This window comes from Microtus oregoni, unplaced genomic scaffold, assembly GCF_018167655.1.
Source record: "Microtus oregoni isolate MIOR12 unplaced genomic scaffold, Mior012 000207F_ref0000254, whole genome shotgun sequence".
NCBI classification, from domain to species: domain Eukaryota; kingdom Metazoa; phylum Chordata; class Mammalia; order Rodentia; family Cricetidae; genus Microtus; species Microtus oregoni.
The window spans coordinates 43,980-56,976 of NW_024544865.1; the positions used below are offsets into that span (position 1 = coordinate 43,980).

Genomic DNA, 12,997 nt, shown 5'->3' on the forward strand with positions numbered 1-12,997 from the left:
TAAAAGTACTTGCTGCTCTTCCAGAGTACCCAAGTTCATTTCCCAGCACCCACATCAGCTCCCACCACTCACAGCTATCTGTAACTCCAGCTCCAGGAGATCTGATGGTCTCAAGCACACCTGTACATACATAGCATACACTTACACACACACAATAATAATAATAATAAACCTTTAAAAAGAAATTTCCACTAACTTTATTTCACTTTCTGTTCAACAGCCTGTGGAAGAATAGCTTAGGAACATTCACTCTATCTGTTCCTATACAGGCAATCCTGAGAAGTGGAAGCTTAAGCCCAGCATTCAGTGGCCACGTGAGCACACTAGAGAACTGCCGCATAGGCTCAGAAAACATTTGCCATGCCTTCAAACCATTTCGGATCCAAGCTCATGTCAGAAAGCTGGCTCTTCTGTTGTCACTGAGCTTCCTCTTTAGTCCCAGCCTTTTCAGCACCTTTGAGTCTGCCATTCCTGTTCAGTCTCAACACAGAACATTTATCACTGGGAAAATCAGGAATGGCTTCAGAAAAGTGGCATTTGACTTAGGATTTTCTTCTTCTTCTTCTTCTTCTTCTTCTTCTTCTTCTTCGTCGTCGTCGTCGTCGTCGTCTTCTTCTTCTTCTCCTCCTCCTCCTCTTCCTCCTCCTCCTCCCTCTCCTTCTTCTTCTCCCTTTCTCCTCCTCCTCCTTCTCCTTCTTTTTCTTCTTCCTTCTTCCCTTTCTTTTTCTCTACTCCTCTTCTCCTCTTTCTCCTTTTCCTTCTTCATGTGTATGGGTGTTTTGCTAGCACTTATGGAGAGTACATGGTGCATGGAGGCCAAAAATGTTGTCAGATTCCCCTGAAACTGGAGTTAACAGATGGTTTGAGCTGCCACTTGGGTGCTAGAAATTGAATTCAGGTCCTCTGAAAGAGCAGCCAGTGCACTTAACTTCTGAACCATCTCTCTAGCCCCCAAAGTTTCTATTGTTGCTATATTTTTGAGATAGCATCTCATACTGTAGCTCAGGATGGTGTGGAACTCATTATTGAGCCCAGGTTGACCCTGAACTCTTGGCAATTCTTCTGACTCAACCTTACAAGTGAAGGCATTATAGACCCATGGTGAATATTTGATTTGTCTTGATGGATAGCATTGGCTGGCAATAATGGAATGAATAATGGAATGAATGAAAATACCATTTCCATGGGGAATAGAAAATGATGGTTGAAGAAAGATGCTTTGAAATCAAGTCAGACTCTGATGGGGAGTCCAGCGACTGTTTGGAATGGATGATATTGAGGTTGTCTTGGTCAGAAGTGACTGGCTAACATGGGGAATCCTAGGGTTGGGAATATGAGCATTGATCTGGATGGAGAATTTAGAGGCTGACTGGAGGTAAACACCTATGAAGTTCCATGTGTGGTGATGGTGGTGGTGGTGGCGGTGGGAGTAGGAGTAGAATTCCAGGGGCTGCCTGGGATAGGGAACTACAGACTGGGTGGGCTATAAGATCACAGAGCTAGAGAAATATAGAAGGACAGGGATGGAGGAATGGTCTATAGACAAGTTGGAATGAAAAATCAAGAGATTGTCATGGGGCCGGAAGGATAGGGAATGGGATATTATTTGGGGTTGGCAGACTAGAAGTATAGAAGTCTGAGTTGGCCAAGTCTTGAGACTGCCTGGGATGGGTGCTCTGATGGTTTGGATCTTGGGCCTGACCAGCGCACGTTAGAATAGGTTGGAGGGCTTCGTTAGACTGTTAGGTGAGGCCCCCAGGACGGCCGAAATGGAGATATCTCCTACAGACTGAGCTAAGGCTGGCCACCAGCTGAGGTGCCAGTGCCTTGGGACTGGTCCAGCTCGGGTGCTGGTGGCTACTGCAGGTGGGGCGCGCGAGGGCGGGTCGGGAGAGATGGGTGGGGGCAGGGGCGGGGGGGGGGGGCGGGCCGGGCAGCCGGGGCGGTCCCGCGCGGCCGCGCTGCGCAGTGACTCCGCAGCGGGCGGAGCGCCGTGGGCCGCGTCCTTCCTAGCCCTGGTGGTGGTGGTGGCGGTGACGGCGGCGGCAGCAGCAGCCTCAGCTCCTGCGCCCCGTGCCGCCGGCCCCAGCGCTGTCTCCCGGGCCCCCTAGGGCCCCCGGGCCCCCGAGCCCGGTGCGCGCCCTCGCGTCCCGCCGGCCCCCTCCCCCGGCTGGGCCCGGGGGAGGGTGGCGCCGTGAGCGAGCGGGGACTGGGCTCTCTTGCCCATTCCCCTGTCCCTGGGCCGCCAGGATGGAGGCGGGGTCCGGTCCCCCGGGTGGCCCGGGATCTGAGAGCCCCAACCGGGCGGTGGAGTACCTGCTGGAGCTGAACAATATCATCGAGAGTCAGCAGCAGCTGTTGGAGACCCAGCGGCGGCGAATCGAAGAGCTGGAGGGCCAGTTGGACCAGCTCACCCAGGAGAACCGCGACCTGCGGGAGGAGAGCCAGCTGCACCGCGGGGAACTGCACCGGGACCCCCTTGGCGCGCGGGATAGCCCTGGCCGCGAGAGCCAGTACCAGAACCTGCGCGAGACCCAGTTCCACCACCGCGAGCTGCGGGAGAGCCAGTTCCACCAGGCGTCCCGGGACGTGGGCTACCCGAACCGGGATGGCGCCTACCAGAACCGGGAAGCTATCTATCGGGACAAGGAACGAGAAGCCTCCTATCAGCTCCAGGACACTACCGGCTACACAGCCCGCGAGCGCGACGTGGCCCAGTGCCACCTGCACCACGAGAACCCAGCCCTGGGTCGCGAGCGTGGCGGGAGGGAGGCTGGGCCAGCGCACCCGGGCCGCGAGAAGGAAGCCGGCTATTCCTCTGCGGTGGGCGTGGGGCAGCGGCCACCGCGGGAGCGGGGCCAGTTGAGCCGTGGCGCATCCAGAAGCTCCAGCCCTGGCGCGGCCGGAGGTCACAGCACCAGTACCAGCACCAGCCCGGCTACAACCCTCCAGAGAAAGTAAGAAATGTGTTTGCAACCCTCACCCCACCCTTCCCTTTCCCTCTAGATTCCTCTCCAACTTATCTGGCGGATAAAGTATATGAAGCCCATGCCTGATTCCATTTCCTGCTTCTCCTGTCCCAATCGGGAGAAGCCAGGTCCTCCTCAACCAACTAACAATGCTTTCGGTAGCCACCGCACACTGGTTTGAGCAGATGAGTGCAGGCTGCTGCTGCTTCTTCTTTTTTTTTTTTTCCTCCAGAACCAAGACAGTTAGAGACTAAAGCAATCCCCACTACCTCCCTCCACTTCTTCAATCCCCAGCTATATCCTTTCTGGAGGATGGATTAAATATTTTTTTTTAGACAGAGGTGGTATCAACTCAAAGCTCTAAAGGAGAGAAACACTCCTACACACCTTTTTGGGATTTTTTTTGGGGGGGAGGGGGTGTCTAGTCTTGTCTAGAGGCAGATGGGGACCAGAATGGATTCTGATGGCTGAGATATCCCTCTGAGGGGAACTGCAGCACATCTTGGCACGGAGGGGGGGTGGTGGTGATGGTGGCAAAGATGGGGGAGCAAAGATGGAAGCTAGGCCCTTGGTTAGTTTCTCAAAGTCCAGCTGGTCTCCACCCTTCAAGAAAAACAACACCCATTTAAAGAGCCCTACCAGGAAGGGAAGTCCGTAGCTCTCCCATCTGTTGGATCAGCTTCAGTTCTGGTGCTGGGGTCTGTACGTGTGTCTGAGACAGGATAGGACTATTTTCTGAGTTGATGGGACATGGGCAGGGTCCACTTTTCCCATAGAGATCCCATTGTGTGCTGGTTGGGATAAATGTATTAGGCTGTGAGTCAAGGGCATGAAGACTCACAGGGATGCCCTAAAGGCTCTCCTCTTGCTTTGCTGCTACAGTGGAAAGAACACTGAACTGGGAGATAGAAGAACTGGGTTTCCCTTCCAGCTCTGTTGCAGATTGGCTTTGTGACCTTGACTGAGTCCGTTCTTCTGTCAGTCCATCATTTCCCCTATGTTTCTTTTAAAGGCAAGGTGTGCCAACTGAGATTCAATGGGTGTCTTACTAACCTAGCCACACCAAAGAGCAAGTCTGAAGTCCTTTAGCAAATGGCCAGGCTTCCCCCTCCTCTCACAGCTCAGCTGGTCCTACCATGTGCCACAACTAGTGGAGTGTCTCTTGGAGGCTGGGCTGGGGGTGGGGAAGCCTTCTGCCTCAGGAAATCTGCCGGGAGACAGCTCTCTGCAACTCCCCCATGGTGAGGCAGCAGGCTGGGGTGCTGGGTTGAGATGGCTGGGCCCCAGGAGCAGCAGCTGCAGCTTGAGGGCTTGGCTGGGCTCCACTGCAGTGCACCCTTAGCAGAGTGTTGGGGTGGAGGGACAGCCCCAGAATGGGGGCAGAGAAAGACTGGATGGGGCATTGTGGTCCTTGAACCTGGTTGCAGACTTCTCTAGAGAGGTCAGGCCTGTGATGGAGGGAGCAGCCCCATTATATATGACTTCAGGAAGCAGATCCAGGAACAGTGGGAACATTTGAGATAAAAATCAAGAGAACTTTTCAACCTAGCCAGTTGTGATGCAGTATATTGCCTCAAAGGATGGGGGTAGTAGCTGGCCCGACACGTCCAGTCGAGGCCCAAAGTGGGTCCGAGAGAGCTGGAAGAAGCATGTAGTTCCTGACTCTGGCATTAAGCCCAGTGAAAAGACCGGAATCTTCCTCAATTTCAGAATTCCGTTGCTTTCAGATTCTCCATCCTGCAGACATAGGTCTGAATTTATTGGCTGGCTGGAAGCCCATTTGCCCTTCTGCCATCCTTGCAGGCCTGCTTCGGACTCCTTCCTTCTTTTTTGTGCACTTTCCAGGTCGCTTGTTGGAATCCCTTGCGTCACATTTCCTACTGGGCTAATAAAGAGGTTTAAATGGCACTTTGAATGTCTTTCAACTACGTATTAACTGCTTGCCTATCTGTGATTACTTCATTTGGGCTTCACAACAGAGCATCAGCAACTCCATTTTAGAGAAGGAGAAACTAAGGCTTCAAGTCAAAGGGGCTTTATTCAAGGTTAAGCTACTAGTTGCTAATGGAGCTGGGACTAGAATCGAAAACTGCCTATCTTAAAGGCACCTTACTTGTTCCCTAGCGCTTAACCCCTAGGAATCTTGGCCTCAGGACCTGGTGGGGCACTGAACTCAGAAAAACCAAGAAAGCCCTAGGTATCTCCAGGTTTTGAACTAGAAGAGATGGTTCTGGGGTGAGTGGAGGAGTCTATGGGGGAGAATAGACGGCTACCTTCCTCTTTCCCACCTTCCTTCTCACCGGGTGTCAGGAGAACCTGTAGCCATTGCAGTAACCAGTGCTGCTGCAAGCGACTCCCCTGCTAGGCCTGTTCTGGGTTTGTAAGGAGTGGGTGAGAAGGCTGCTGTTGGAAGCGCGGGCAGGCAGGGTGGGAGTTCAGCAGCTGGGGCTGCAGCATTGGGGGAGGACAGGCAGAGCTGCTACAGGCTGGGCTCTGCTGGGCCCCAGGCTCCCCCTGGTGGCAAATTGGGGAGAAATAGGGCCTGGGTCAAGCTGGAGCTTGGTGGGAGCTAGGTCTGCCTAAGACTCAGTTCTCCCAACCACCCTGTGTGCCTGTCACTACCATCATGTCACAGCATAAGAAGCTGGGGGCTCCGAGAAGTAAAGTGGTCATATCGGAGGTCGCACTGATAACATAATGTACACAGCGTATTCCTGTGAACTTTGCCTTCTTTGCTTTGGGTATCCTCCATCCACATCTGTAGCATATACCCAGAACTCCTATGTCCTTTCATACTGCTCTCCTGGACAGGTTCCAGGATGCCAGAATCTATTCTGGCGTGCTCTAGGTGTGGTCTTCCTAGTGTGACAGAAAGCGACATGAATCCCTATCTCCTTCTGGTCACTGGTACATGAGGATTTAGTTGTTTGCTTACTAGTTGTTGATCCTGACTGATGGTTATCTTTTTACATGGAACTGTCACCTCCTGCCATGATTTTAAAAGAGATCTTTTTTGTTACTAAGCTTGGTTTGACACCCCCCTCCCCCCGCTAATTCTGACACCTAGAATGAATGATTTCTAGAGGCTTGGAGCCACTGCTGAGTAACCCGTGCTGAAGAGAGCTGTGTTCCTACATTGTCTGCATGGGCCTAGCTCCACCTCTGCTTTATGCAGTGGTGGGCTGAAGCCAATATGGTGGTAACTGTCTATCCTCAGCCCCCACCCGCCCTGCAGACTGGCTCACATTTGGATACTGAACCTAGAGAGGCCAGCCTGCTGTTCTTGACACCCAGGGCGATGCGTGGTCTATCACATCACTGCTGAACTATCGTCGACTGCAGGTGGTGGGGTGTCAGCATGCTGTCTACAGGAGCTGAGGCCAGAGAGAGAGAAAGACAGACAGAGAGAGAGAGAGAGAGAGAGAGAGAGAGAGAGAGAGAGAGAGAGAGAGAGAGAGCGCAAGTGAGCGTGAGCGCAGGGAGAGGCTCGGGGGAAGCCTGGCTCCTTTGGCATGCTGGATTCTTTTTCTAGGGTGTCTCTCCGTCCTTTCAGGAGGGAAACTGCTTATTGCCCCCTCCACTGTGTTGTGAGAGAAAATGATAATGTTGAATTTCATGAGAATTAGGAGTCTTGCTTCTCTGTCTAGATCTGGGGCAAGAATGGGGTTGTTGTCATCCACAAATATTTCTTGGCTGTATTCACAGAGCAGGAGGGGCCACCAGGCTGAGCAAACACCATGCTCTTGGCACTTGCAGAACTCTCTTCCCACCAGCCATGAAGACAGGGTTGCGGGCTTAGTCAGGCCGCAGACACAGTACTGAGGAGGACAGAGTAAACAGAAGGGGTGGGGTTTCTCAGAGGATAGAAGGATCAAGACAGACAAGGCCGCTGCTTGAGGACCTGGGCAGTAGAGGAAGGTGCTTTGAAGAACCAGCTGGGCATAGTCCCTTGGTGTCTAGTTGACAGAAGGAAGACATCAGACTTGGTGTCTGCTGACTGGTCTTCCTCTGCCCACCCCTACCAACTATGGCCTCTGCATTTGCTGGGGGCCTGGTAAAGCCTGGAACATGGTGAAGAGGCCATATGTGTATTGATTGAGTGAATCTCAGCTTCCTGTGTGATAGGCACTATTCTATGCAGCTTTATGTAATAATAGCTAATATTTTCCTACTGCATTTACAGTGTGCTGGGCACTTCATTCTAAGTGCTTCCTATATAGTCGTTCTTTCTGTTTTCACACGAATCCTTTCATGTAAATTGTTATTAACTCCATTTTACGGGGGAAGAAACTAAGGTCTAGGAAATTCAGGTGACATAGCCAAGGTCCCTAAGTGGCTAAGGGGCAGGACTGCAGAAGAGCTGGGCTCCAGGGTCTGTAGCATTCTTGGCATTCTTACTCATCTGGCAGCCCTGTTTCTTATCTCATTTCCCCAGAATCCTTGCCAGGTGGGTGTTATTGTTCTCCTCATCTTTCAGATGAGGAAGTGGGGATCGGAGAGGAGCAGCGAGTTACACAGCCGGCTGAGACCTAGAGCTGTGTGGCTTCCAGTCCTTCAATGTACTGTTCCCTTCCGTTGGTGGGGGTTAGACATGAACTTTAGGCGTGACTCTGGCTTTCCTCCCACAGAGGTTCCCTCTCACAATCACCCCTGATTTTTTCCATGGTGTCCTGAGAGATTACTCCTCTTTTTCTGTCAAGCCTCTGATAAATCAGCTGGAGCCAAGCCATGTCTGCAGTCTGGCTCCTATGTTTTCGTTGTCTTTCTGTTTCTGTCCACAGATTCCCCTTCTCTCATTTTTATACAGACCATGCTCGAGTTACCCTGGCCTTGTATTGTCTCATTAGCCCACCCAGGCCTTCCTTTGGCCTCTGTGGCTTGGCTAATACCCTTCCCTTCTCCTCGGTTGCTTACTATTATGTCTAAGGTTGACTTAGCTGACACCTCTCCTATCTTTATTGAAAACCAAATACTTTTATTTTATTTTATGTGTATGACTCTTTTTGCCTGCGGGTATGTATGTGTACCACATGTGAGCCCCTGGAAGCCAAAAGAGGCTATTAGATCCCCGGGAACTGAAGCTGTGAACTACTGTGTGAGTTGCTGGGAATCAAACCTGAGTCTTCTAGAAAAGCCTCAAGCACTCCTAACCACCGAGCCATCTCTCCAGCCCTTGTTGGTCCTTTGTGATGCTCAGTTTAGCCTTTTTATTTTATTTTTAACTTTAATTTTTATTTTATGTGTACAGGTGTTTTGCCTGAATGAGAGAGCTTTGGATCCCCGGGATCACAGTTACAGATTGTGGGTTCTGGAAATTAAACCTGGGGTCATCTGCAAGAGCAACCAAAGCTATCAACTACTGAGCCATCTCTCTAACCCCAAGTCTAGCATCTCTGTCTGTCTGACTCTATCTATCTTCTTAGTTGTTTATATCTTGTGCCTCCTACTAGCCTCTAAAACAGTGGTTCTCATCCTGTGGGTCTTGACCCTGTTGGTGTTGCATGTCAGATATTGATAGTATTACAGTTCCTAACAGTAGCAAAATTACAGTTATGAAGTAGCAACTAAAATACCTTTTTGGTTGGGGGTCACCACAACATTAGGAACTGTATTCAAGGATCACAGCATTAGGAAAGCTGAGAACCACTGCTCCAAAAGGAGTAAGACTTAACTGACATGTATTGAGTACATATTATAGAGCCGATTCTGTGCTTGGTGCTGGGGGCATAACAAAGGAGTGAAGACTTTGGAAAGACATCACATAGCACATAGTTAGCTGCTCAATCAATTCTGAATAGACATAAGAATGTCTGGTTAAGTCCTGGTGAACTATTGGCCAGGTCCCTCAGTTTTTCTTTATTCTGGACTCCTGTTGAGAGAAATGTCAACTTCAAAATCCTCTTGGCTTTTTCCTCTGGCTCCCTGGAGGCATTTGACTTGGGTTTTTCTTCTTCTTACACCCACTGGTCTCCCAATCGATACATGACAGAGAAGCCGAGTTGGATAAGACTTTAGAGGTATAGTGGCCGATTTGCTCATCACCATCCTTCCAGCATGCCAATTCCGTGTCACGCCACATTCTTGACTCTTGGTGCAAAATCTTCTCTCCTGAGTGAGCCAGGGAGTCCTGTCTGTATGCAGTTTGCCCAACTCCAGTGATGGGATGTTTACTGGCACCTTTTCTTCATTTCTTTTCCTCTTTTCTCTTTCTTTCTTTCTTTCTTTCTTTCTTAATTTCTTTCTCTCTTTCTTTCATTTTTTGATATCCACCCAGTCTTTACTGAGGTTTTACGCTAGGCCAGGCACAGCATCTTGGGAGTGGGAGTAGACTTGGCCTCTTTGGCTCATTCCCTGGCAGGATCATGTACATCGGTCACAGGGGAGAATGAGAACTAGATGTCTTATTTCCTCTTTGAGGGGGGTTGTTGAGGGAAGGATAGTTTGCCAAGTAGTCTAGTTTCCTCCTACTTTCTACCGTCTCACCAAGTGTTCAGTTTTTCGGACCCTTGAAAGCACGTACACAGGAAACCCTTCTCAGATACTTAGGAACTGAAGCTTCTTGGGACCTGGGAACCCTGAGTACTGCCTGGGCGACTCTGCAGGGAGTGGGATGTTCTGGAACGTAGACTTCATGTGAGGCTATGAGCATCATTTCACTTGCAGGACCTGTTTTTTATTTTTTATTTTTCCCTTAGCAGGATATGGAGATAAAACTGTATTTTCTAACAAGTATGATTCATACTAACCCCCATCCCCCTACCCCGCCTCCACCTCTCAGTGTGTCAGAAACTTTCCTGCATGCTCTTCATATTCATCAAGGTCCTGATCAGGATGGAAAAGCAGAGAGCGGTCCATAGAGAAGAATAAATGATACTGCCCTGCCCCCTAGAGGCGAAGTGTAACAAACAACAGGAAAACAGTCCCGTCATATCCAAAACAAGCCAGAGCTACACGGCTGATCAGGATTGTTCTTCTGATGCTTTAGATATGAATTAATCACCACCGTATCTTATATGAGTGAAGGGTACCACCTAAGAGGTACCCTTCACTCATATAAGATACATTTCTATAGCATAATCTGATTTTTTAGACTATAGGTTTTATTTTCTTTTAGTTAGCACATAAACATTGGAGTGAGGATGTATGAATTTTATGCTTTTTAAAGGGTTAAGATGACTGCGCATCCAGGCCTTATGATTGTCTACTGGATCCCAAGATACAGTGCACCACACTTCTCTGAGTCAAACCAATGTTTTCTTTTATATAACCATGTTCGAAGTATTGTCATTAGGGACTCGTCCCTGATTAATATGTGTAAGGCCCTGGGTTCATTTTCTGTTGTAGTCCCTGAAGAATAATGAACATTGGTCATGAGGAAGAATCTGAGGAATTCAGTTTATTCCCAGCACTGAAAAACATAATAAATAACGCCATTTGTAAGAAAAATGAATAGAACTAGAAATCATGCTAAGCATAATAACCCAGACTCAGAAAGACAAATTTTATGTTTTTCTCATCCACATGCAGAAATCTACATTTCTATATACATATGAGTCAGGGAGATGGCTTCCTGGGTAAAATGTTTGTTTACAATCATGAGGACCTGAGATAGACTTCTCAGCACCCACTAAAAAAGCTGGTGTGTTGGTGCACTCCTGTAATCCCAGCGCTGGGGAGGTAGAGACAGGGTTCATGGCCTATGCCAGCTACTCAGTCTAAGCAGTCAGGGAGTTCTAGATTCTATGAGAGACCTGTCTCAAGAATAAGGTGGACAGCTGTTTTGGAAGACACTCAACATCAACCTCTGGCGTGACCACACACAACACATACAGAGGAACAGATATATACTTAATTATATATAACAGGGCGCAGAAATGGGACTATTTGGAGGGAGAAGGAGACCAGTGGAGGGAGGAGAGAAGAATAAGAGGGTGCACTGGGGGGGGGGGTGGATATGAACAAACGATAAAAATGTACATGTATGAAAATGATATAATGAGCCTTTAATCCCAGCACTCAGGTGGTGCACAGATCTCTGAGTTCTAGGCCAGTCTGATCTACAGAGGGAGTTTCAGGACTGCCAGGCTACACAGCCCTGTAAGCAAAAAGAAAAGAAAAGAAAGGAAAGGAAAGGAAAGGAAAGGAAAGGAAAGGAAAGGAAAGGAAAGGAAAGGAAAGGAAAGGAGACAATGAAACTAATTTTAAAAAGAAAACAATTTGTTGAGAGAGTAGATCTCATTTAAAAAAAAAGAAGAAGAAGAAGAAGAAGAAGAAGAAGAAGAAGAAGAAGAAGAAGAGAAGAAGAAGAAGAAAGAAGAAGAAAGAAGAAGAAGAAGAAGAAGAAGAAGAAGAAGAAGAAGAAGAAGAAGAAGAAAGAAGAAAGAAGAAGAAAGAAGAAGAAGAAGAAGAAGAAGAAGAAGAAGAAGAAGAAGAAGAAGAAGAAGAAGAAGAAGAAGAAGAAGAAGAAGGAAGAAGAAGAAGAAGAAGAAGAAGAAGAAGAAAGAAGAAGAAGGAAGAAGAAGAAGAAGAAGAAGAAGAAGAAGAAGAAGAAGAAGAAGAAGAAGAAGAAGAAGAAGAAGAAGAAGAAGAAGAAGAAGAAGAAGAAGAAGAAGAAGAAGAAGAAGAAGAAGAAGAAGAAGAAGAAGAAAAGAAAAAAAGGCCAGCACACTTGGGTGCCTGCGAGAGAATGATGATGACAATAAACTCAAGTGCCATCCTAGAAGGAAATGCTGCACACCGCGGGAGCTCAGAGGAACAGCAGCCATTCATGAGCAACAGGGTTGTAAATGTCAACCGTTTGAGCTGGAAGGGCCTGAAGTATGCAGCTGAAGGCGATTTGCTTTGCAGGTGAGAAGATTGCGGCCAGAAGCGACAAAAGACTGTTTAAGGCCCTGCAAGTGTGTGTGGAAGCGAGCCTTCTGACTGGAGGAGTCGCCCTAGTGCTAATGCCCATGCTCAACGCAGCAGCTTTCGTTGAATGTGCTGCTTCCTGCTCTAAAATCTTAGGATTGTTTTGTGTTCTACTTATAGAAAACCCAAATGAAAGAAAGAAGAAACTAGGACTCCAAGAGATTGGGTGGCTTGTTGGGGACGAAGCAACAGAAAGGATTCATCTCCTAAAGGGGCTCTTGTTTGAATGAACGGTGGACTGGCCTCCTGCTCTGATTTGGCTCCTCAGAAACCAAGGTGCTTGATTCATAGCTGGGATAGGAACTCTTTCTTCTTTTTCACCACCCAGCTCAGGACCAAACTTCTTGCTGCTGGTTTTTGTCTTGCTAGGACTTGTTTGATGTATCTGAGGCAGCTCAAGGGCAATTTCTGGCTTGACAGCCAGGCCTGGCCACCCCCTGCCCCCGTTTCAATTTTCATATAAAGGAGGCCTGTGCTTCTAAGAAAGACAGACTTGTGTTTGAATATAAACGCTGCCTCAACGTGCTAGATGACCTCAGTGAAGCCATTTTATGTTTTATAAGCTTTTAGTTCCTGGTCTTTAAAATGCAATAACAATGCCTACTGCTTAAGATTAACCGAGGTAATTTGAATTACACTCTCTGATGTTTGTACTCAATAAACAATCATTTTTGTTCTCTTTCTAAAATCTCCTGTGGACAGTGATTTGAAGAATCCAGTGCTAAACCAAGCTTCGCTTTTCCTGAAAATGGTGTATTTTCTCCTTGCTAATATGGAGCTTTCATAGTTCATTGTATCTGCCTCAGTCACCAGTTAACTTGAAATATAACTCTAGCATCTCCGTTCATCTCTCTTCCTGAGTTCTTAGTTTTTGGTTCAATTTCTGGTCTGTCCTTATCTATGTTCTTGGAGTAAGTAACCTTAAATCCTTCATGACTCAGACAGGTATAAATAATTACTGGATGTAAATAGTTGAGTAAATGGAAGGCTGGAGGGGCTGGAATGGTAATGGTGACATTTGCAGAGGACCGGAAGGTGCTGCAAGCTGATCTGGTTGAAAAGACAACTGTATGGATTTCTTTAAGGAGGCAAAGTATTAGTTTAGAGCAGTGGTTCTC

The 12,997-nt window shown here is 48.2% G+C and overlaps 1 protein-coding gene across 3 annotated transcripts in view; it reads left to right on the forward strand.

Moving 5' to 3' along the window:
• Positions 1-2,022: 2,022 nt before the first annotated feature.
• Positions 2,023-12,997, forward strand: part of Iqsec2 (IQ motif and Sec7 domain ArfGEF 2) — a 79,288-nt gene continuing 68,313 nt past the window's right edge. The window contains exon 1 of one of the 3 annotated variants that reach the window (XM_041647677.1): positions 2,023-2,957. In XM_041647677.1, coding sequence (XP_041503611.1) covers positions 2,251-2,957 — 707 coding nt within the window. In that variant the 5' untranslated portion in view covers positions 2,023-2,250. The remainder of the gene's footprint in view (positions 2,958-12,997) is intronic. The other 2 variants (XM_041647676.1, XM_041647678.1) reach the window with 2 other exon arrangements.